Source organism: Cygnus olor, chromosome 3 (assembly GCF_009769625.2).
Source record: "Cygnus olor isolate bCygOlo1 chromosome 3, bCygOlo1.pri.v2, whole genome shotgun sequence".
Classification (NCBI taxonomy): domain Eukaryota; kingdom Metazoa; phylum Chordata; class Aves; order Anseriformes; family Anatidae; genus Cygnus; species Cygnus olor.
This window is the reverse complement of record NC_049171.1, coordinates 48,114,105-48,138,662: the sequence shown is the minus strand read 5'-3', so window position 1 is coordinate 48,138,662 and position 24,558 is coordinate 48,114,105. Positions and strand designations below refer to the sequence as shown.

The window sequence follows — 24,558 nt, the reverse complement described above, 5'->3', positions numbered from 1 at the left end:
CACGTGCCGAAAGTCCTCTGCCCTGTGGTTCCAAATGCCCAGGCTCTCTAAAGACACTGCCCGGTGTTTGAGCAGAGGCAATAGGTAAGGGGAAAGCATGCTTATTTTTCTCTGCCTGATTTTCTTGTTCTTCAGCCTTGTTCGAGCAGTCCTCGTTCCACTTGCACGCTAACTTTACAGTTCCTAGATTGGAGACCCTCTGCGGGAGAGCCGGGTGCCGCTGCCGTCCTGGCACCCATCCCCAAAGGCACCCTTCCCAGCCCTACCAGTTTGGGAACCGGTGCCAGAGCGGGATGTGCTGGGGAAGGTGCAGCAGGTCAGCAGCGCGTACTGCAGGGCTGCTCCGTGCCGTGCCGTGCCAGCAGCACCTGCGTGCACGAGTTTGTGCACACTTGTGGCTGCAGAGCATGCAGGCTGCAGGGCAGCGTCTGGCTTCTCCAAACCCTGCTCCAAGTGGGGCTTCTGTTTTGTTTTGTTTTGGTTTGGTTTTTTTCCTGCCAGGTAAACGCCGTTTTAAAAGCAACTTACTTTGCAATATACTTAGCAGGCAGTATTTATACCACAGATCTGGGGTTTTAGTGCAGCTGATAGAGCAATTAGTTTAACTGCAATCTCCTCATATCTTCCAACCAGATGCTCAGTCGAATTGCTGCCCTTTGCTGCAAAATCGAAGGGAGCGGTGCTGTCTGTGCGCCGGCTTTCTCCTTCAAGCCCGAGGAGTAGCAGAGTTATGTCTCTTTGCCCTTCCAGGTGCTTCCCAGATAACTTCGAGGGAGGACCCCACGCCCGGAGGAGATGCACGCACGTCCTGCTCGCCCTGCCAGCTCCTCCCTGGCGTCCCCGGCCACCGCTGCATCCCCAGCCCCATCCCGCAGCCAGCGCCTCGCTCGCCGAGGGTGAAGGCCAGCGTGGGTCAGTGAGTAACTCCGTGGCTGGTACCGGGGAGCTGGTACATGGCAGAGGCCGCGGGCGAGCGGGGTTTGCTTTGCCTTGGCTTCATCCCACAGCAGTAAGCTGGCGGACCGGAGTTGGGGCTGGTTTTGGTGCATATGGGGCTTGTCGCGGGGATGTGAAGTGCATCTGGCAAGATGCAGGGGGAAAGTTGTTGAAATTCTCTGCTTGGGGAGGGGATTTCTGTTTCAGCCTGTTTTTAATTCAAGAGGCTTCTGAAGGCACTTTGCTCAAGGATAGACCAAGGGCTTTTAGAATGGGCATTTAGAGACAAATGTAGAGCACACAGGAGGGGGGTAAATAATAAATACTTGGAAACTGCAGGGATGTTGTTCTTTGTGGGTGCAGGGATGCAATCTAAAAAGTGTCCTTGTGCCACAGCAGTGCTCGCAGCATCCCTCTCATGATGTGCTGCCAGCCCCTGGTCCAGCTACACACAGCCGGGTGTTGGTGTAAGTCAGCATCATTCCCTTGGCTCTAGCCTCGTACAACACAAGCTGAGGATGTGGCTGGCAGATGTGAACGTGCAGGTTTTGTGGTTTGGCATAGGTCAGGGGTCTCCCAGTCCTCTCTGGCTGCAGGTGATTTCTCATTTTAATTAAGATGTCGCACTGATTTTCCCAATGAGGCAGAACCCTTTTGCCCCATCATAAAAGTTATTTGGCTGATGCTCATGCTGTTCGGGTTAGAGAGGCTGGCAGGGACATGAGCTTGTTAGCAGTGGATTATGGAAGCGTGGCAAGAAAAAAAAAAACCACAAAACTACCAACCACAGAAAAAGTACATGTGCTGCATAAGGTCAAAAACTCTGCAGAGTTGATAAATGCTTTGTCGATGTAGCACAGTAACTCTGATATTGTGATCATTTCATTTAGCAACAATGTTTAACTCTGGTACTTTCATATTCTGGGGAAAAGAGCAGGCAGAAAGAGGCAATTTTCTTTCTTGAGCTAGGAATGCCTTGCTCTGAGGTTTCTCACCTGTTGGTATGGGTGCTCAATGGGAGCTGTGGTATCTGAAAAGAAGAAATTGCAGTGAGAGGCTTTTCCCCCAGTCCTTCTCTTATCATTGTGCTTACCACGAATAATGTATTTTGAAATATTTTTTAAAAGTTTAAAAGTGAAACACTATAGAGCACGCTGTCACGGTACATGGGTGACACTCCAAGCTTCAGCAAGCTGAGAACTGACCTTACACAGGTCTCTGTTGAACATCTTCCTTCCCCAGAATTTAAGGTAATAAAATAAAGAAGAAGAGGGCACTGACAGCAAGGAGAGGCGAGGAAGCAGGGTGTGGGATGGTTTGCTGTCCACAGCCCAGGAACAGGAAACACACAAGTCCATTGGCTGGTGCGCCTGCCTGTTCCATCACCAGCCCCATGGGGGCTTAATGCTGGGATGTGATTGTCCTCCACGTCCCTGGCCATGTCAAGACCTATTGGCATCCTCAGGGGCTTTAGATTACTTTCATAAAGTACGTCATACAGTGCAATGTTTTTTTTTTTTTTAAGAGAAAAGCATGATGGTGAGGAGAAGAAATACCCTGGCTCCCTGAAATCCTGCCCTACTTCTCTAGCTACAGCTTTAAAATGGTGCAAAGGAGGAGTCAGCTGCATTTACATAGAGCACTCCCAGCTGAGCTCTCCTGCTGACCATAACGAGCACCTACAGCAATTAATAGGTGATGGTCAACACCGGTGTGCTCGCAGAGTGACTGAACAGTTATTGGTGTATGTGTGCAAGGAAGGATATTCCAGGCTCACCTGAAAGGGAAATAATGAGTTACGTGTATTAATTTTGTCATAGCAAGTTGCCTCATGAGGAACTGATTCTCTGTGCAAAGGAAGAAAATTTTCTCTGTATTGTGCTGTCTTAAAAAAAATAATTCAAAATTGTGCATCTGTGTAAGGGGATTGCACGCTGCTGTGTGAAACAGGATCACAATGTATGGACGCATTAAAGGCAGTGGCTAAATTTGCTATTGATTAATAAAATTGAAAATAATCCACAATCTTGGAAGCATCTTTGCACCAAGTTTTCTTATTGATTAGAATGAAGGAATTGACAAAAGAAAGGGAGATGTGCAGGGAAGCTAGGGTTAAAATCTACTAATTAAAGATGTAAATTTCTGATATTCTACTTTTCTAATAAAACCTTACAAAGATGATGAAACTGTAAGTCATTCATTAAGATTGACTGCTCCCTTTAGGAACTAGTGCAAATTTGGCCAGAATAAAGAATTGCCCAGAGACAGTCTGGATGTGTAATTATGTTACGCTGAAGGATGAATAATTCCTCTTGAACTGAGCAGTTTGCTGCTGCCCTGCAGTTTATCCTGACCCCATCTTCAGAGGTGATTCCCATCCTGCAGGAGAAACGTTGCTGTAAATGCCAGCCCTTTGCTCTCCAACTGTTCAGCTTGCTCCATTCATTTTGGGTGCAGGATGTGAAGGACGGGGTTTGCTTTCCATCCCTCCTTCACCCTCTTCCCCACCTCACCCTAGCTTTTTCCACCACCCCGTGTGGTGTGAGTGAGGTGCCCCCAAGCACGGCATGTTTCACCTGCTGGGTGGTGCAGGGAAGACTCTTGTCTTGCACTTTGTCCTCCCTCAGGTATCCCCCACACAGCATTTCAATACCTACCCAAACTGTGAGCGGTTTTGCTTTCAAAACTGGCTTGCATCTAACGGCACGTGGAGATGTGCTGTCCCCGTGCCCCAGGACTTGCAGGGGAAGACTATGGAGAGCGAGTTCCCCCACGGCCAGAAGGGCTACCTGTGGGCTTCAGCTTTCTGAACATGGAAATATTGTGGCGAAACAGGTCCCCTGAGACTTCTTTGAAGGAGCAGGCTGGCTGGTGGTAGCTGGCTGTGTACACCATGTTGGTGTGTGTTGGCCTGACCCAGCCAGCAAGAGGGAGAAGCCATGGCCCTATAATGCAGCAGTCTCCTTGGCGACATGAAAGCCTTTAGCAACATTAGCTCCAAATGATTTCTTTCTACTGGACAGCCGTGGAGAGGACATCATGTGCAGGTAAGTTTCTAACCAAAGACCTCCTCTTGCGCCACAAGCAGACTTACAGAGAATTATGGTGGTTACCGTCCTCAGAGGCTCCAGCTGGTGTTTAGGTAGTCTGCAAACCCACGGCCAGAGAGTACATGCCATTCAAACACTTTAAGTCAATCCAGACAATCCAGAAATCAATCTAGGTTTCTGTATCTGAATAGCAATGTTGGGCTAAACTAGGCTCTCCAGGTGACCTGACCCTCTTACGTTATTTCTGAATGAAACCACCTGTCCCCTGTGCCAGTGCCACCAAATCACCCTCAAAGTGCAAGTGGGTTTGGGGTGGGGGTTACTTGTTATAAAGTTAATGTATAAAATGATCTGATTTCCAAAGTCCATGCCATAGGTTTGTTTCTATCTGCACCTGTGGACACAGTGGGGAGGGAAATATCTGTGTTGGGGGAGAGAGCAAAGACTGAGGGAGGGACTTTCCAAAGCTAGCCAGAGATAATGCTCAGACATTTCCTTAACATGTGAGGAAACCACTGAACAGGGAAAGGGGTGCACGGGGTACAATCCCACAGGGCAACATTACAAGAGGTTTTTCAGCATTAGGGACAGAGACTGTTTAATATTTTCCTCTGCTGTCATTTTTATATGGAGCTGAGTGACCCAAGGTCAAATATGAGCCTAGGCAGTGGCTCAGGCCTGCCTGTCATGACATCCCACTGGCACTGGCACTGCTGCGCCCTCCAGCCTGGAAAACTACACCAGCCCAGAGCTGACACCAGGGATGGTGGAAGGACCTAGGGTGTTTGCTAGTTTGCTGGGATTCCTACAGAAAAGCCTCACAACTTTTGATACGGATGTAGCCCAGCAGAGTGCTGTGGAGACTCATAGTACCTAAGGCCTCATAATACAGGCATGTGCATATAGCCATGAATATGCTATGTAGCACAGGAACCACAGAACCATAAAATCCAGTTGGAAGGGACCCACAAGGATCACCGAGTCCAACTCCTGGCTCCACACAGGACCACTCAAAAACCAGCCCATGTGTCTGAGAGCGTTGTCCAAATGCTGCTTGAACTCTGGCAGGCTCAGTGCCATGACCACTTCCCTGGGGAGCCTGTCGCAATGCCCGACCACCCTCTGGGTGCAGAACCTTTCCCTAACCCCCAGCCTGACCCTCCCCTGTCCCAGCTCCATGCCGTTCCCTCGGGTCCTGTCGCTGTCCCCAGAGAGCAGAGCTCAGCGCCTGCCCCTCCGCTCCCCTCGTGAGGGAGCTGCAGGCCGCCATGAGGTGAGCAGTTGAACTGTGCAATAGAGAGAGGATTTTTCCTAGTTTTCTATCCAGAGGAGTAAACATCTGAATCAATGTTACTTGATTTATTACCATTAGGAAAAAGCAATGATAGTTCCACATCATCCTCCATGTGTGGAAGACACAACTGTTTGACATGGCACCTTCAAGATCTTGCAAAAGGAACTGAAGGAGGACTTCAGTACTACAGTACCTGATGCACTTTAAAGATCTGTTTACTACAGAAGATATCTTTCCTCTGCCTTGGAAAATCACAGACCTTATGAAAGCTCTTTCAGATGCCATGTGAAGCTTCTGAAGAGAATATCTATGAGAAGTAAAGGTGCAAAAGTTTTCTCTCCCCTTCTCTGCCCTAGGCTCTGTCAGAGGAGGCACCCACACTTTGGTGCCAGGAGAAGAGTGAGTCACAGCAGGTAGCCAACTCTTCCAGGAGGACGTTCTCCGCTCCTGCAGCTGGGCAGGTGCCGAGAAGGCTCTGAGTGAGGGACCCTGACCAGGGACAGGTCACCATGGCCCTGCTGTGTCCCTGGGGGACAGGAGAGAGTCTGGTGTTGTGACAGGGAACAGCGATGCCTCAAGGAGTGGCATCAGTGTGGGTATGCAGTGGACACACACAGAGTGAAAATAAACAGGAGAAAGGATGTTGTCAAGAAACTGTGACCATTACTTATGTGTATCTGGGGACTCAGTACCCTTCCCCGCGTCGCCTTAAAAAATGTTTATAGCATTTATCACCTGATTTTGTCTGGCAGCCTCCGTCTATTTCCGTATAAACGATGAATGAGAGATGTGCCTAGTAACTGTCTCTTATGGCTCAGTAAATACTTGAATTTATTTGCATATTAAGTCAGCTGCGCTTATACTGTGCTCACTAAATGCAGCACCACGAAATGCTATGCAGAGGAGGCTAGTCGGCCATTAACATATTTAGGATTTATGTGAATGACTCCCTTTAACATTAATGGAAGTTATCTATACAAATCGTCTTCCAATGGGGGAATAGGCAATAATGTATGTAAATACATCTTACTCACTGTCGTTTAGTCATTTAAAAGGATACCCAGCGATGTAAAACACTGCTCTGGTGCTGGTACTCAGTTTCCCCTAAAATATGGAGAGGTAGGGTGCTGCTCATGTAGGATATTGTGCAGTCCCTCAAGCTTCAGTGGGCTGCAGGGGAGCCTGATCGCATCTCAAAGCCCTTCTCATAGAGGGCAGGGGGGTCCCTGCTGACGTGCAGCCAGGTGCCACTGGCCTCTCTCGGGGCGAGGGTCTTTTTGTTACTGATCTGTCACTGTGTCTCCAGGGTGGCTGTGCCAAGCAGAGCAGATACTGGCTTTATTTCTTTGCAAATGTGTGCCTGCTTTCAGGCTGGGCACTGGGGCCTCTTTATTTATGACCTCCTACCACTGCAGATGTGGAGCCGGATGGTTTTGACCGAGTTTCGCAGTGAGTGTCGGAAGGAGCCTACAGCACTGGAACTGAAAACCCGCAAATCCCAGCAAGGTGAAGCCACACCACTTCTCAAAGGCAGGGCTTTGGTCTGAATTTACCATTTCTGCATCTCCTGCTGCTTGGGGTAAGAAGCCAGCAGGGGCAGAGGGGGCCCATCCATGTGCAGCCCATCCACAGGCATGGATGGCTCTCTCATTTTGATGGCCCCTTGCCATGCTCTGTCCCTTGCTCCATGCAGTGGCTGGAAAATGGACTCATAGGACAAACCTTAAAATTCAGAGGCATTTTATTAACAAAAGACGCTAGAATTCACGCAATCCCAGGTGTTTTGAAACTTATATTAAATCTACCTGACATAGTTGCCACAGATGATTTCTAGTTAAATGAGGTTATTAAACGGGGAGACAATATTGCAAAAATTATTATTGATCTTGTGCCCTCGGCCATTATTTTTACACCATTAGCAGTGGCAGTCTCTGTTGACAAAAGGGAATGATGCTGAGCCAGTGAAGAAACAGGATTACTTGTCCCCGCTGAAACGAGAGGTGTGCTCAGGTGAGCTTCCATCAACCTGGTGCCAGGCCTCATGTCCCTCTGCCAGCTGAGATCTCCCGGGATAGGAGGAAGTCTCACAGGAAGGGTTGATGCAGGTATTTATGTACCTTGGTAGGCAGGAGAGGCTTTGCCATAGAGGTTCATAAAAAGCAAATTATTCCCTTATCTCCCCCCTGTACCTGCCAGCCCGGGGGAGACACAGGACCCCCAGGCTGAGAGCAGCTTGCTGCCTCCTGCCCAGAGGGCAAAAATAACATTTTGCTGCTGATGAGCCCCAAAGTTCAGGTAACTGTTAAGGTTTTTTTTGTTTGTTTGTTTTTGTTTGATTGATTTTCCTTTCCTGAATTCCTACAGTTACTGGTTCTATTTTATTTTATTTTTAAACAAACATGAGCCAGGGCAGAGCATGGCTATCCCGTGCCTTGGTGCAAGCAACGTTCAAACCAAACCGAGGGCTTCTGCTGGGGGGACTTTGGTGAGGGTCCTGACTTGCTGCGTCCCACCAGCGAGTGACCTATTGCCAGGGTTCCCAGCACCTCCCCAGGAAAAGTGAAGGAAGGTCCCAGTGCCAAGGAGAAAAAAAAAATTTCTGTGTGCGTGGTCTGGAGGAGGGCAAGCGAGAGCATTCCCCACTGAAGAATGGAGAACAGGACCAACTGAGGCTTCTGGTGGGTGGTATATTGTGATTAATTCAGAGGTGAGGGATTTCTCCTAAACTCATTCATATGTAGCTCTGCAAAGTCCCATGAGACAGCAGTCCCCCACAGCCAATGGCTACATCCCCATGCAGGATGGACTGCTGGAGACGGCCCACCACTTTTTGTCTTATAGTTTTTTGGCAACAGAGAAATGAGTGACAACAGAATAAATAAATAAAGTCAGCCTCTGAAAAGGTCACATTTGCCTGCGCTTATAGCTGGTGTGCTTGTTTCTCATGCTAATTTTGGGGCAGTGGGAAACTTGACGCTGCAGTCCTGTTGCCTGGTGATTGCTAGAAAGGGCAGCACGGGCTGCTCAGAGTAAGGGTGTTAAAGCATCGGGAGAGAAATGGTGCACTGGGAAGGCCAAGAGAGTGTCCTCCGTGAGGGAGCACAAAGTAGGAGTGAAGTGGAAGGAAAATAAAATTTCTCCTGGTATTTGCAGGGCTCCATTTATCATGCACTGTGGATGGCACCGTGCCTCGGTCCCTCACAGGCTCCCTGCAAGTGTAGAAGATCTCCCAGCGTGAAGCGTGATAAAGTCATCTCTTCTGAGTGGTGATAAAGGAGCTAAGAAAGCTTGAGGGCAAAAACAGGATAAACGCTGAGTGGAGGAAATAGCTTCAGGCAAAGAGTCTGGGGCATAATGATGACCCAGGTGGCGCTGGGTCCCACCTGAATTACTATGCTAGAGAGTGAGTCTTACACTGGGCGTTGAGATTCAGAGGTAGGCATTTGCAGTGGGGCACTTTGCCTGTCCTACTACTGCTATCTTAAGCACCCCTGATCAATTGGCATTCACCTTGGATTTCCAAGAGAGATACAAGGAGCGTTTCAACCTGCTATTTTCTGTCCTTTGTAATTTCAGAGAAGTTTCATGAAGAGATACGTACCAATTGTTTCAAACACTGTACTGCCCCAAAGAGCTTATAATACATCCCTGAATGATGTGGTGACACAAAAAACAATAAAAAGGATTACTTGCCTCCGGATAATGTCCCCATCACCTACGTGTGGGTGGGCAGAGTGAACTATGACCTGCAGATACTTTATCTGTCTTATAACCACTCGTACTTTCTCACTGGCGGAAGAAAAGTGTTAAAAGCTGGAATCTTTTATTGAACAATTTTGAAATTATTCTGCAGGGGAGTGTGAGAAATAGTCACAAAGGTGACCAGGACCTCTTATGCAGTGCTTATGAAGACCTTTGGGTTAGAGATATTTTTAGGACGGGGGAGGAGAGTGCACCCCCTCCTCACTAGGCTCTTGTAGGCACCTTGGGTGCTTCTCAAGGAGCACATGCTGTGCCTGGCAGGCAGTGGAGGTCTTCCTTTCCAGAGGCAATCAGGAGCCACTGGTCATGAATGTGTTGTTTGTTCTCCTGTGATTCACATATTGGGACAGTCCTCAGACACAGATACTCACTGCCACCATGTCTGAAAGCCTCAGTGCTAAATCAGAACATGACACGAGTGGCTGACTTGTCAGCATCAGGGGTACGGTGTGCCCGAGTCTGTGTGCATGGACATTTCTTCCTCGGCAGCACCAGGCATTGCTGTGGAGCTGTGAGTTGTCTTTGCTACTTGCATTGTTGTCCCAAGGAGTTGGACGAAATGTAGCCACAGTGGAAGACATCGCCATCCTGTGCTGGACCTGTGTTGCCAACTTCATGATACAGACATATAAAAAATGAAAATAATGACACCTCAAGAACCATTAAGCAATTCTGTGTGTCATGGGGAAAAAAGCACCATGTGCACGGGGTGGCTACACAATATGAACTCCCCTCCGGTCCCAGACCACTCTTCTGGAGGCTTAAACTGGATGGCACGAGCATATATGACTTCTGCTACTACTCTCTAGTGCTCTCACCAGTTAGTGCTGGAGTTACAGGCAGGCTGAACTTTGTGAACAGTTTCCATAATGAACCTGAAGGTTTTCCTTTAGTTGCCCTCAGAGCTTGTTTGGAGTGTGCCTTCTGATCAGCATTTGCAAGGACAAAAGCACTGAAAATTCATCCAATGGTGCCTTTCATCTCATGTCTTTTTTTTCTGTTCTTTAAAAAAAAAAAAAAAAAAAAAGCTCAAAGCAGTTAAAGCAGATGCTTAATCAGTCCAGTTTTGCAGGATGTATTGCCCAGGGTATACACATGATGACACACAAGCCAGCTGCAGCATCTTTGTTCTCGTTTTAAAGTTCCTAGGTGATGAACAGAGGGTTGTTGCCAAACACAATGTAAAAATAATCCAGAAAACAGGAAAAAGTGACTCATTGTAGGGGGGAAATGTACAGAAGAAGTTCTGAAAAGTGAAAGTAGCGTGTTTATTTAAAAACAAATTAATGATACAGTCAAACCGTGGCAAATATCACTCTTGCATGCTGTGTGCTGTAGTGACCAGCTGCAGTCAGTAAAGCTTTACTCCCCAGCCACACTTGGTCCAGCTTCACTAACTTGCCACTTGGTGTTCCCACGGTCTGAGGTCCAGGATGTTTGTAGTTTCCCAGCACGCTTCTACTCCAGATGTGTTTGCTAAGCATCTTGAGAGCCACCTGCAGCCTCCCCCTAAGGCAGATCTGGTGTCCATGAGGACAGCGAGCCTGCACGTGGGGTGCATCAGAGCATGAATCACAGCTGATGGCCCAAAGCACCACCAGCAACCCCGTCCAGCCAGCCCAGAGGCTGCTCGGGCAGGAGGGTGGCTGGTGGGTGTTTGTCCGCGGGGAAGCCAAAGCCATCTGACTGTACTGTGTGCAGTGGGGCAGCTGGGACCTGGTCCCACCAGGGGTCTGGGGCACGAGCAAATGGCTTCACCTTGCCTCTTGTGACACAAGTAGAATACATCTCAGACACTGTGTGTCACCTTGCCAGGTGGATATGTTAATTTAAGTTAACACAAATAGATAATTGTGTTGGAAGGCTCTGGTTTCCCTCCTGAACCCATGTGAGCTTACCGAAGGGTTTGGATCACACCAGAGCTTTTCTTCTCAAGCAGGAAGTGGTGGCGGTGGGGTGACTGTCTAGTCCTGGCTAACACAGCGGACTGTAGCAGTGATGCACATGCTTTTCTCATTCCTGCGCTTAATGATTAAGTTCAGGATCCTTTTATTTATATCATCTGATTCCAACGTTAAAGTGTGGTTTGAATAAAAACGTGTCTCCCATGCATAGCAATGAAAGCTTGGAGCATCTTCAGAAGCTGTGGTCCCTGAAGTCTCTAAAGACTGAAACCTAAGAGCTACTCCAGTTAATGCCAGAAAGGGACGGACCTTTTATAAGTATTATTGCTCACAACGTAATATAAAAGTGCAGTGGATCCCTAAGGAATAAGGATAACTTTATGTGAGAAATGAGTGAAATTCTTGCGCTGTGTCTAAGAAAAGTTATTTCCCTATTGACTTTTGTAATATCACTTCTTCAGATTTAGGGGGTCAATTTATTTCCTGAGGCAGCTCCCAGCTCCTCTGAGTTGCGGCCACATTTCACGTGTCCCAGCCCTCCGCTCCATGCCAGTGCTGTGCCCATCCCACCGCAGTGCGGCGGCCGGTGGCTATTGGTGGCTCGCATCCCTGCTTGCCTGTGGGGCCGTGGACAGAGTGAGGAGGTTTGGTGGGCTTCACTGTGATGTGGATATAATTAGCACAAATGAAAAAGCTGCTGTGTGCATGCATATGTGCAATTTTTGTGTGGCAGGAGAAAGAGCGAATGGTTTCTTCAATGCTCAGGCCACCTGTAGAGCAGATTTTGATGGGAAAGGGGTTTCCCACCTCTTTTTCAAATAGGGACACATTAGCCCTGGTGATTTCATTCAGTAGACATAATTTAACAAGGAGCAAAGCACAGAAGTTTTAGTCACTCTTGTGGACTCGAGCAAGGCAGGGAATGGTGGGGGTTGTACCCAGGACCAGGGCTGTCTCTGTGTCAAAAGTGCATTTACTTGGTAAAGTAATTGAGGAGAACAGTATGCAAGCAATAAAGAAATGTCTGGAGTAGCACAGGAGGCAATAATGCCAGCAGAGAACAGCCAGATCACCTCAAGCTGCTCATCGTGGCAATTTCTGTCTTCCGCTATAAAGTTTGTATTTCTTACTACACAGCTGGAGGTCTCCTTTTTTACAAATAGAAAAGGTTGAGAGCTCCCAACCCTGCTTACTGCTAGCATCCTCCCTGGCCTGCTGCACAGGGCCAGCCTTAGCCACGTGGATGCTCTGGAGATGGGCATTAGTCCTGCTCCTCTTTTATCTAGTAGCATAGTTGTTGTTAAAGAGATTCCTGCTCAGTTCTGAGTGTGGTGGGGACCAATTTCATGCTCCCGTGTGCTGGGGATGCCTAGGTGGGTTGAGGCCACCCCCGTCACTCCTATCCAACCCTTCTACCTGGATGTGAGGAAACTTTTCTGACAAAAGTTTTGTTGTACCCTGTGATTTCCTGCAAAATGTTCTCTTAAAAAATAATAATCTTGTACACTGTGCTTTCGGAAAATTCCCAGCCATCTCTCATTGTAGTGTGCACCAGGCAAATCGGGATAGGTATCCTGAATTCTTGCACATCTGCTTGGTTGTATCACAGTGGTGAGACTTACTCTCTGCTGCCTATTTCTATTTATTCTCCTCCATCATCCCCACAGGAATTTGTACAAAACCTGTCCTCATCTCGTCCTGTGCCAAATGCACTCGGGAGGGATTCTGTGTGGTGAGGGGGCAAATGAGGTGTGTAGGGACATTGCCTCTTCTTCCTCCCTGTCTCCCTACATCTGACCTGAATACATTGGCCTTCTCAGACTTAGGTGTCTGGTCCTTCTTTCTGCACAATATGAATATCAAACTCCTTTTTTTTTTTTTTTTTTTTTTTTTTTTTTTTTTTTTTTTTTCTGCAGGATGAACAATACATTGATGGTTCAGGAAAACACTGGAAGTATTTCAGGGAAATTACCTAGATATCTGGATTCTTCCTGGAAGTGAGCAAGCCACTTTGTGAGGCTTATCCATTTATTGCAGACACTGCTTGCAAAAACTATAGAAAACTGGGGAGAAAAAAAAAAAAAGCCAACAGCTATAAAAGCAAAGGCCAGAGTACTGCCAGACAAGCAAGAGGGAAAAAATATGAGTATCAACCAATTACAGACTCAGCTGGAGAACTGAAATGGCCATAATATAAATGTTGCTCATTTTGCATTCATTTGTTCCAAATCTTTGCCCCTGAACATTTAACAGAGAGCAGAGAGGGTCTGCGGCTTATTGGTGATGAAAGCTTCTGTCTTCTGTGTGAAGCATAGAAGATGAGAAAAAAAGTGACTGCATTCAAAAGAGAAGTTGGTGCTTTCTTCACAGGTCTGAAGATTGTAGATAAATAAGATTGCTTTGTGAGCCTTTAGTTCAAGGAGGGTAGGCTTGTTAACTGTGCAAGTTCACTGGTAACAAAGCTAATGGCAGGAGGGGACCTCTGCAAAGCAACCTGTAAATCACACAGGCAAAATGTGTGATCAGAAACAAGGCCGTCTGAACTAGCCACTGCTTGACTGAATATGTGAAGCAGGACTCGATAAAATACAAACCCCAATTTAAACTTAATTGCTTCTGGTTCAGAATCAGCCTCGGTTTTATGGGTTGAAGTCCTATCAGGGCTACAAACACTCATGTATTTAAGAAAAGATTTGTTTCAGCGTCACCTAATTGATTAAAAACAGATGCCCAGGGCATCTTTGCTTTGCCAGTATCCAGGGTTTCAACCAAGGAAACTGAGGCTGGAGGATCCTGGTGTTGTTGATCGTATTTGGTGGTTGGGTTAGAAGAGAGAGGTGTGCTCTGCATTACCATCCTCCTGCTTTCTGGGAAAGTTGCTTGGTCCTGGACTGAAAACAGCCAGATGCAGGCCAGCAGGGATGCATGCAGCAGGCCTACAGGTGGTATCTTCAGCTGACTGCAGGTAAGAAAGGTGGCAGGCCTCCATTTCACCTCCCTACACCCTCAGAGATGCTCCTGAGGAGAGATAGGGTAGCAGCCTGCAGAAGTGATGAGGAGAGGACCCCCCTCCTTTTGAGGGAAGGTGAGGAAGAGGAAGCTTTGCAGTCTGTCAGTGAGGAGAGGAGGCCAGGTGGAGAAGGTGAGGAGACAAAGTGGAGGAAGGCTGACAGGAGGGGTTGGCCGACAGCCATCATGAGATTGTAAGTCCGCAGGAGTAGCTACTTTTATAAAAGTCACTAAAATTAAGGTGCTCAGCCCTCCACCTCAGTTCTCCATCCTGCCTCTCTGTGCTTGCACAAGGAGATTTCCTTCGCTCCTGGGCTGCTCCACCAGCAGCCTACATTGTGCTATCATCAGGATATAAGAGGAGAGGATTTTAACTCCTTTTAACAAACCAAAACAGCACCTAGGTGCACCCAGAGGCTGATGCAGGGTTGTTATTTCACTGGGACGTTGCCCTGCAAATCATAAACCACAGCCTGTAGTGAAGACCTGCAAGAAGAGCTCAACCATCTGCTGCAGGTTGTTGAGGTGGTAGGCTGAGTCCAGGCCCCATTTTTCTTCTTGTCTCTCTGCACTGTCAGAAGTGGTACTGCTGCACCTTATTTCACAAAAGAGACAGGGACTTCGCTTTGTTTTCTCCCGCCTGATCTGCCCACAGGTGGCTTGACCCCCTCGGCAGAGCAACCCTTACCACTCACGTGGCCTTCTCACATCCATCCTCCGATCTTCCCTCCGGTGCTCCCTGCCCATGCTCACTTGCTCCCTGTAGTCTCATCTCCCTGATTCCCTGCCACGGGCTACTAGTCTGCCAAAAAACGTCAGGCCAAATGAAGAAAGGTAAGCTTGAGAGGCGAGGCTGGCCTCGGCTGCTCCTGGGGGTCCCATTCTCACAAGGGTTTCCAGGTTCTTCTGGCTCATTAAGCAAACCTGAGCGAGCAGGGGCAGGCAGCACTGCCCTACCTGCTGTCACCAGGGTGCTATCTTTCAAAGGAACACCTCCTCAAGGACAGCACTGTCACTGCCTTGGACTGAACTTGAAAAAAAAAAAAAAAAAAAAGAGAGCGATCAGGCTGTAAGATGACACTGGGAAACTTTTTTTTTTTCTTTCTTTTGCTCTTAGTAACAAGGCAAGGAGCAGACACCATCAATGCTTTTTTTATGAGTTTTGAAGAAGCTGTTGCTCTGCCTAACCCACTCTCTACTCCTCCATTAAGGCACTCAGACATGAGAGGGAGATGAGGGCAGGGTGCAGCTCCGGACCCTGCTCCAGTTGTGCCCTGTTCCCCAGCAGAGCAGCAGTGAAAATGCCCAGTGCAGCCCAGCAGGATCTGTGCTCAGCAGTGAGGAATGAGCCGACCACGGGGCTCTGCCTGAAAGTACTGCTGCTCACGACTGTAAAGAAACCCACAAAACACCTGTGGCAGAAATGCTGCTGGCCTTCTGATGCATTCAGACATGTTTGGGAATGAATATAAATGCAAGCGTAAAAGGGTGTTTTCTTGTTTGAACTCTGCTTTGGATCCATGGGCAGATTATTTAATAAGCACCATGTGATTGTCCTTGCAGCATAACCTGCGGCACATCCAGCAGCTGGAGAGGTGCAGGTAAAAGGGGTGAAGCTAGCTGCAAAGAGAAATGCCATTTTCCAGAGATGCAAGTAGCCAGACAACAGCATGCCAGCCACATTCAGGCTGGCTGGTGCAAAGCAGGCGACAAGCACAAACACAGAGATATTAACAAATGTCTTTTGCTCTCACCTGTGTACATTTGACATCTCATAAGACAGGTGGCCAAAACTGGAGGGCTGCAGACGTGCAGGAGTCAAGAGGTGGAGGCAGGGCTGCAAGTGCTGGTGGGGATGTCTGGGCCTGGGATTCCTGGGTCCCTGCAGCTGGGACCAGTGGCTGTACTGGGAGTGAAGGGAATTATTCTTCAGCTGCTGTGAGGTGAGCACCTTTTCTACTCGACTGCACTTCTGTGCCTTGCTTTGGCTTAAGGCATGTACTGTTTCCTCCTTCCCTATGCATTGTCACTGTGCCAGTCCAGGAATGGGTTTGCGTTAGACCTGGTGTAAACCAAGTTAAAATGATTATCCTCTGGAATTACCGACATAAAATTTAATGTGATATTTTTACCTTCAGCCCTTGCAGTTACTGGAGCGCAGGTTAAAAGCTGCATTTATTACAGGCATTTATTTTTATTAAGAACAGATCTTCGCAGTCCATCAAAAGTCCTCAGTTTAGTAGGAAACGCACTGTAGCTACCTCCATTCCCTGGTGTATTCGCCAGCATGGTGAGCTGTGTTGCCAGTCTTACAGCCTGTATACCAACACATGCTGCGGGGCAAGCACGTTGCAAAGCATGGGCTGTTAGAAACACGCTGCTGTGCATGCACAGCTGCTTGGGGTCCTCTGGGGAGAGGATCCCCAGGGTGGGACAAAGCAGCACCCTTCTTGCAGCGCTCACCATCCCCTGTACCCTCCTGCCTGGGACCTGTTGGGGAGATAAGGAAGGCAGGGCTGGAAATAAAATCGTGAGGTCCTATGGCTTGAGAGGACGAGGAAAGGTCACTCTGTGTTTAGCCCTACATTAAGGGAAGAGAAGCCATAAACGTAAAACAGTTTCCTGCTGTTATTTTTAATCTAAGTATAGAGTGATAGACCCAGGTCAGACTGAGGCTTCACCACGCTGAAGGCTGTCCAAAGCTAGTTCCTTAGAAAAAGTACAAGGACAGGGCAAAAAGCTACAGATTTCCATCCCCAGATACTATCCCCAACTATTCATGCCACAGCAATTTCCTGAACTGGGGAGGTGCCTTCGTCAGCAGCCTGCAATTTGCCTCCTTGAATTCGCCCTTAATTTGCATCAGGTTCTCTGAACCTGCTAGGAGGCCACCAAGCTTTCCAGGAGCTGGGCTGTGGGTCAAGAACAGATGGTGGCAATGTCAGAGCTACACGAGCTGCCTCCAGCAGGACCGGGGAAAGTCCTTCTGAGGGGATGCCTTGACTTTGCTGGGGTGGCAGAAAGGCGGACCCAGCTGTCACATCCCATTGGCACCCCATCAGCTGCAAACCATGAAATTAGGACTGGTCCTTCAGCGCTGCCTTGTGCCTGGGAGGGCTTCCAGCACACTGAAGCCAGCAGGACTTTGAGAAAGGGAGAGAAAAGTTTCTAATCAATTAAAAAAAAGGCAGTGTGGGCAATGAAACCCACAGGGGCTTCTCTGCCAGTGAAGCTGGGGCTGAAATGCTGGCCTCAGGGTAGCCAAAAGCGGTGCCTCCATCTCTCCGGCAGACTCACAATTTGTTTGCATGTTTTTCCAGCCTGGCTGAGAGCTTTCTCCTGGCTGTAAGAGGAGGTCATACTGCCACTCCCCACCATGACATAGAGGTAAATTTTACTTATTCTGCTCTCTTTCCCTACTGCTGGAGAGCACTCTCGCCTTCCAGGGTCTGCAGCAGAGTAGCACAGCAAATGTCACCCAAGATGTCCTCATACTTCCCTTAGCATAAAAGAAACGAGAACCAAGTCATGGCTGGGTTTATAATTAAGTGCAGTAACGACAGCTTCTATACTGCGGTTGACTTTTTGTTCTGCTGTACCAGTTGAAATGCATTTCACCGAGATTATGTGTGCACAGTCCAGTTGGTTCTTGTGTGTGGCAAGGAGCTTTAGAGGTTTTTCCAGTGCACAGTGCCACACATCTCAAGAGCAGAGGATAGGGGATGAAAAAATAGTGACTGCTAATATCTAGTGTGTTTCCTGACTGCCACATGTTTAATGTGTCCGATGGGCCACAGCCTGCCAGCAGCGTGGGAACCACTGCTCCTCCCCAGGCAGGGGCAAGCTGGGCTGGGCTGGCCCTCCTGATCTCTGCCAGGCTGCGAAATCCAGCATAATCCTCACATTTCCCCTCCCTGCTCGACTCCCTGCCCACAGCTAGCCTGTAATGTAACAGCCAGGGGACGTTGTGTTTTGGGAGGTGGGAGAGAGACAGAGGGTATCACTCAGAAAGCACTGCAGGGAGGAAGATGCATGCAGCTGTAGACAGAAGGAAAGTGGTGATGCTCGGGACAGAGACAGCCTTTCCATTTGACTCCTGCTGTGGTGAGCTTGATGCTTTTAACCCTGAAACTGCAGTCTCCACAGTCACACCAGGCTTTTATTTGGTAAAAATCAGACCCTCCTGGCGGGCTTTCAGCCCATTCCTGATCTGACTGAGTATACCTCGAAAACGCAACCATATTGCCCCTGGGCAATTAAAAATTAAATTTAAAAAATATATAAATTAAAAAAAAAAATACATTAAATGCTGCAGGTTTGTCACACAGTGCTTTCTCCAATCTGATGTTAGACATCCAGTGTTTGCATGAGAGTTTCAGACAGCTGATGTTAAGGACCAGAAAATTTATGTTCAAACTGTAACTCTCGTCATATATAATGGATCTGTCTGAACTGAGCAGATACTCCTAATGCCATTGTAAAAATCTGTTTGTAATATATTGCAAATAAATGCATTTACTGGGGGTTGGGAGCCCTCTATATTTTTCCTCCAACAACAGACACTGTAAACTACTGAATGGGTAAAACCAAAAGAGTGAATCATTTCTTACTGAGTCATGCTTTCAAAGTTGTGACCAGACAAAACATATTTACCTTTAAGACAGGGAATCCCCTGCTGCAGGCACTTCCCACCAGACAGAGTCCCTGTTGAGTGGTACCCTTCACACCACACGGGAGCACAACCCCATTTTTGCTGCCCACAATGTCAGCTTGACTCAGTCCAATCATGCTGGCTTCTGAAATTATCAGATTTGATTTTGCAGTTTGTAGATGTTGTAAAAATCTGTGCTTGTCTGTAGTAATAAACAAACCTCTGCTTGCTTTCTTTTTTGAGCTTCAAGGATGCTCTTGGACCACATCTTCAGGCTGTCCTCTGTAAGCGAGAGGGCCAGAAGTTGGTTCTGTAAAAGTGTAAAGCAGGGAGTCTTCCTTTAACACTGGCCTGAGGGAGCATGCAATTGAAAATGTCAGTTGTTCAAGGTTTATCATAAAAGCATGAGAACTGCTCATATGCTTCTGTCTAGCAATGCGTGCAGGCTGGGTCTGGGCTAGTATTCTGTCCACGCTCAGGAAAGCAGATGCCTGCACAAACCAACATTTGAAAACCTATTTCTGCAGGGTTTTTTTTATTGACCTTTGTTAGCATGCGACCCTTGCCAGGAGCCGTGAAGAATGCTGTGTATTCCCTTGATACTCTGCGTATGGTTGTGTATTTGCTTTCTTTATTAAAACTTGGACAGAGGGAAATGGCCCAGATTCCACTCCATTACCCCTGCTCAACTTCGTCAACTGCACGGAGTTGTGATGAAGTAACAGCTTTTGATGGAGTACATCCAAAAGCCCACTGCTAGCATGCACGGCAACAGATGCTATAACGTTGCAGAGAGGAACGGTTTGGCAGTCCTCCTGTTGGGTGGCTACCTTGTGCCACCAGCCGTGTGGTCCCCCCTCGAGGCTCTGCCTCCCTGCTTGGGAACACTGCACAGGAAACGGAGGGAAGCCTGTTTTGTATATGGTAGCACCTCCAAGGTCAGGATCTGCAGGAGCACTGAATCCTGGAAAAGTTCAGGTTGGCAGGGACCGCGGGAGGTCTTCTCCTCCAAACCCCTCTGAAAACAGGGTGGAAACTGAACTTAGAGCACGTTGCTCACCAGTTGAGCTGGCTTCTCACCAGTTCACTGGCGATGGCAAAATGAGGATGCACCAGAGACACAAAGGTGTTATCTAAGGGCTGTGGGAAAGCTCTTCATCATCATCTTCATTGTGCCTTCATCACCTCATCTGCAGGATGCAGGGCCAGCCTGCCAATGTGGGATTCACAATTAGCCACCTCTTATAGAGACCTCGCCACTTGAACCAGTTCCCTGTACTGTACTCACGGTCAGAGGAGAGAACGGGGCATGACATGGGGTTGGTCTCTCTTTGGAGAAGCTGAGCTGAATGGGGTCGGTGAATCGCACACAAGAGAGAAGCCTGTAGCACATCTGTCACCGCTTTATGATCAACAATAAATGACAAAATGACAACGCGAGAAAACGTGCGACTGCTCTGCCTCCAGATGAAAAACCTTGAAAAGAAAAATCTTAAAAAGAAAAATAAGTAAGAAATTATTTTCTCTTTTTCTTTTTCCCCCTCTCCTGGCTGATCTGCAGCTGCTGGGCACATGAGTGCCTCTCCACCACCGCCCGCCAGCCGGGACCCCGGGGCCATGCAGTCCCCCCGCATAGCGGGGAGGAAGCGAGGGCGGCCCCCGCTCCAGCCGTCACCCATCAAGGTGGCTGTGCACAACCTCTTCTCCGCACCGGCTGGGGCTCTGCCGCTCGTGAAGATCCCAAAGAAGAGAGGGAGGAAGCCCGGGCACAAGGTAGATATGTGGTTTTCACGCTCCTTCTCCTCTTCCTGCTGTTTGTAGTGGGTTTTGCCCTAGGATTTCAGGTGCAGTGGAGGAACGGAGGCTGTGTTGTGTAAGTGTTGGGTGGAGCGACGCAAGGAAAACAAGAGAAGCAGGTTTCTCTTCCACATCAGCTGCTGAAAAAATAGAGGAAATTTTCTTTTAGAAGTTTAAAAATGTTTTAATTTGAGGTGTTTGGAAATAACGTGTGGGAGCACCTCAGCCTGTGGGAAGACGGGACTGTGATGCTGCAGGAAGGGAATTTACTCCAGGGAGTGAAAAAGAGCTGTGTTCGAGCGAGGGGTCCTGCTGCCAGTAAATCACTGTGTTATTTTCCATCCTTTTCTGCCACTTGGTAGGTGCACAGTGCGTGTTTGCAGTGCACACTCCTGGTTTTCACCAGGAACTGCTACAGATGCACCGTCTGTTTCACAAGGACAGCAAATTGCTGAATGTTAGCAGATCAGAGCTGCCGGAGCTCCTGTTGCCAGAGCAAGTAGCACAACAGTGTATTCAGGGGGCAGCCCCAGGCTCCCTCAGTCACTGCTGGGTGGCAGAGGAAGGTGATGCTGGCCAAGGAGAACTGCCCCAGCAGCAGGCTCGGTATCCCTCTTTGGATTACCCCAAAACTGTATAGCAGCAGTCCAAGAGAGAACCACATGTCCAAGCAAAGACAGGGGCAATTGCTCTGGTGTTTTGTAAAATGTGGCGTATGGAAATACTTACCAAGAAATTATTTTTCACTTCATTATTAGGTTAAAAACATGGGATGGAAACATCTGAATTGATTTACTTCAGTTAGCTGCTGCTACCAATAATTTAAGCTATTATCGGTATTGCTGGGTCACTTGTAGGCTCTTTAGATCAAAACCATCTGAGTCTGGGATAATAACACTTGGGAGATGCGGTGAAATTGAGTCCCTGAGATGATTAAATGATTTGCCAAATCTCACAGTGTCCTTATATGTGAAGTCTCAGCAGACCCCAGCCTTCGTGTCCCTGAATGTCCTGCTGCCCTCCATTTCTTTTACCTGCATTTACAACTGATCTGTAAGTTGAAAAAAAATATCTGGGGAGCATGTTCTCTTCCACCGCAAACGCACCCCTCCTCCTGTGAGAAAGCGTTTTTGCCAAGCAGCACACATCTGTACGCAGGAGAAGCTAAAAGGCAGGCTCACATTTGCTGTAACATCGCGCTTTGGACCAGCGTCCAGTCAGCCAGACATCACTGGGGGGATGATGTTATTTCCCAGTGAGTGGCAGCTAGAAGCAAGGCATGCTTTTATAATTGATGGCTGAGGTTTCTGAAGCTGACACTTGTGATCTGTAACATCCGAGGCATCTGGCCCCGTGTTATTTATTTGCGTTGCAGGATTCGTACACAGAAGCAACGTTTTTCTGAGAGGAGCCTTTGTGCGGGGTGCGCTCAGCTGAAGTGAACCGCTCTCCATGAAAAACACTGCCAGAGCACAAGTCAAAGATTGCATTTTTTGATGGGTAACTCGAGCTTGATTTAATTAGCTCGCTAATTGTATGACTTTCAGATACCAGGAGACTTAGACGCATTTTAAAAAATGAATCCATGCCCAAATGGCAGACAACCAAATTCTTTATAGCAACCAGATAGCTGAATTATTACAGAGCAGATGGAAAAAGACTTCTGAATTTTTAGCAAACTAGGAATTTACAGCCGAGATTTAAATTTATTTTGACTGAGATGTGAATAACAGACATTTTTAATCACATGCTCTTTATAGCCAGATGACCCATTGTCAGTTTTCATTGATATTAAAGCAAATATCTGTGTCTTCCTAAACTGACATTTCATCACTCTTCACCACAGAGCAAAGACCTTTTCCCCACTCTCCTCTTTATTTTTTCACAGCTTCGGTTATAAAATTTCATCAGCTGTTTTTCCAAAAAAAATTATTTTGTACCTGACGCTGAGCTATTTGCCGTAAACCACTACATTTTCCCTAAACGCGGTATTTTTTCTGACTGTCTGAATCTCATTAGGAAGAGGTCCATGCCGGCAGCCCCAGGATAGCTTGGTGGATGGGCTGGGATTGCTGCCCTGGCTGGAAGCAGGAGGAGCTGGCACCTGGGGCTGCTGCTGCTGCAGGAGGGGAGGATGTGCTGCGCTCCCTGCACCCCCAGAGCTGCCTGGTTGTAGGGTGTGAGCGGTGTTAGAGGGTGTCACAGTGACAGACAGCAGAGGGGCAGTGCCCACGTGGGCAGTGCCCAGAGAGGGAAAGATGGAAGTCACAATTCATGGTGACAAACAAGCACTCAGGACTAGGAGATGCTGGGATTAAGACCGCACAGACCACCTGCAAGCACCCTGTTTATTCATCTGTCGTATGATACAGTCTTGAATTTCAAGGTTTCATACGCTCCCCTCAAGGCTACCTGCCTCGCTCACCGCAAAACACTTTGGGGATGTGGGAGGCTGTGTGCACACTCCCCTGCACCAGCTGCTGCGGTGAAGAAAGCTATTGTGTGAAACGAAGAAAAGGTGAGAAGGAGGTGCCTCTGCCCTCCTGGCTGGAAGGAGTGAGGCTGGTGGGGACAGGGTGAGCCCCAGCCTTGTCCTGCAGTCAGGACAAGGGACAACCAGTGCACAGGAACTCAGAGCCATGAAGATCTGTGGTCTACGTGGTTTAAGAGAAGTACCAGGGCAGGTTGCCTCAAGGTACATCTTATTTCTTTCCCATGTATAGTATTAACCGTGTTGGCAGAGAACCTGTTCAGAGGAAGAAGGAAAAGCTATGTCTGGGAAATACTCTTCCCCCTCTCTCACTCTTTTTGGTGTGGGATGACAGAAATAACCACTGCATTATTCCTGACTGCTCCGTAAGTGTGTTCAGGTCGTACCAGAAACCCCAGGGCTCACCAGGGTCCTCCGTGCCACAGTGGTTGCATACTCAGATAAGCATGCAGCAGGTATCAACAGCACGAAAGCCCATGATCTCGCTACATCTAATGCACCACGACTTAGAATGAATTGCCCAGGAAAGTGGTGGAGTCACCATCCCTGGTGTGTTCAAGGAAAGGTTGGACCTGGTTCTTAGGGATATGGTTTAGTGGGTGACATTGGTGGTAGGTTGATGGTTGGACCAGATCATCTTGGAGGTCTTTTCCAACCTTAATGTTTGATTCTATGATTTGCTGAAGCAGATGGACTTATTTTCTCTCCTAATTCTCTGTTCAGCTTCCTCTGGTCTATTTTCCATGGTAGAAGGTCTGTAAGACAGGGATCTGGTTGAATGCCTTGTTTTAGAGCAACTGCCTTTTTTTATTTCACTTTGTACATACTAAAACCTGTGGCATTTGATATTCAAAAGAAGATTCAAATGCTTTACTGTAAGGACTTCCCATAGTGCTCTGGCAGATTTGCTCTGTCTCCTCACTCTCCCTTTTTCTGTACTTCACTTTTTTCACTTCTGTGTGTCTGTGCTTTCTACTGCCAAGCTCTCAGTCAGCTGGTGGATTGGGTTGGCTTTTTGATAGCGAAGAGTCAGTCCAAGAAAAAGAAAACTTTGAAGTAAATATCTGGAGATATACACTTAGTGATACACAGGGACTGCTCTGAATTTTGGTGTCCAGAAGATATTTAAGCCGTGTTTGCTGCTGCACTGTCTCCTGTAATCAGACATTGTTTTATTTTGTTTGAAGGAAGGAACATTGTCTGCTACCCCTAATAAAAATGGCATTCACCTCTGTATCGAGAGGCTGTAGAGTACATACTGTTGCAATTAAGTTTGCAGTAAATTGCTCACTACACCAGCAAACTACCAAGAAGGGGCTTCCAAGCTGGTGAGCTTACACAAGTCTTCCCCTCTGTTTGTTTGCTCTTGAACACAAGCCTGCCTATGCCTCCAAGAGCCAAGGACCAGGTGGAGGAAGCTGCCTGCTGGATGCTGGCAAACCTCTGCCCCACGGGCAGCACACAGCCAGAGGTGCCCGGGACCTGTTATCTGTGGGGATGTGTGTGTGCGTGTGTGTGTGTGCATATTGATATATATGTATGTGAAAGTGTGTATATATCTATGTACAGATGTATGTACTCGTAGAAATGTGCGTATGCTATGCATAAACACACATGCAGATACATATGTTTATTATGTACATATAGATGTGTACAAGCAAAAT

At 47.8% G+C, this 24,558-nt stretch overlaps 1 protein-coding gene across 1 annotated transcript in view; it reads left to right on the top strand.

The window, feature by feature from the left end:
* Positions 1 to 20,172: 20,172 nt before the first annotated feature.
* Positions 20,173 to 24,558, top strand: part of SCML4 (Scm polycomb group protein like 4) — a 41,977-nt gene continuing 37,591 nt past the window's right edge. Inside the window, exon 1 of the mRNA XM_040553398.1 lies at positions 20,173 to 20,379. Coding sequence (XP_040409332.1) covers positions 20,179 to 20,379 — 201 coding nt within the window. The 5' untranslated portion in view covers positions 20,173 to 20,178. The remainder of the gene's footprint in view (positions 20,380 to 24,558) is intronic.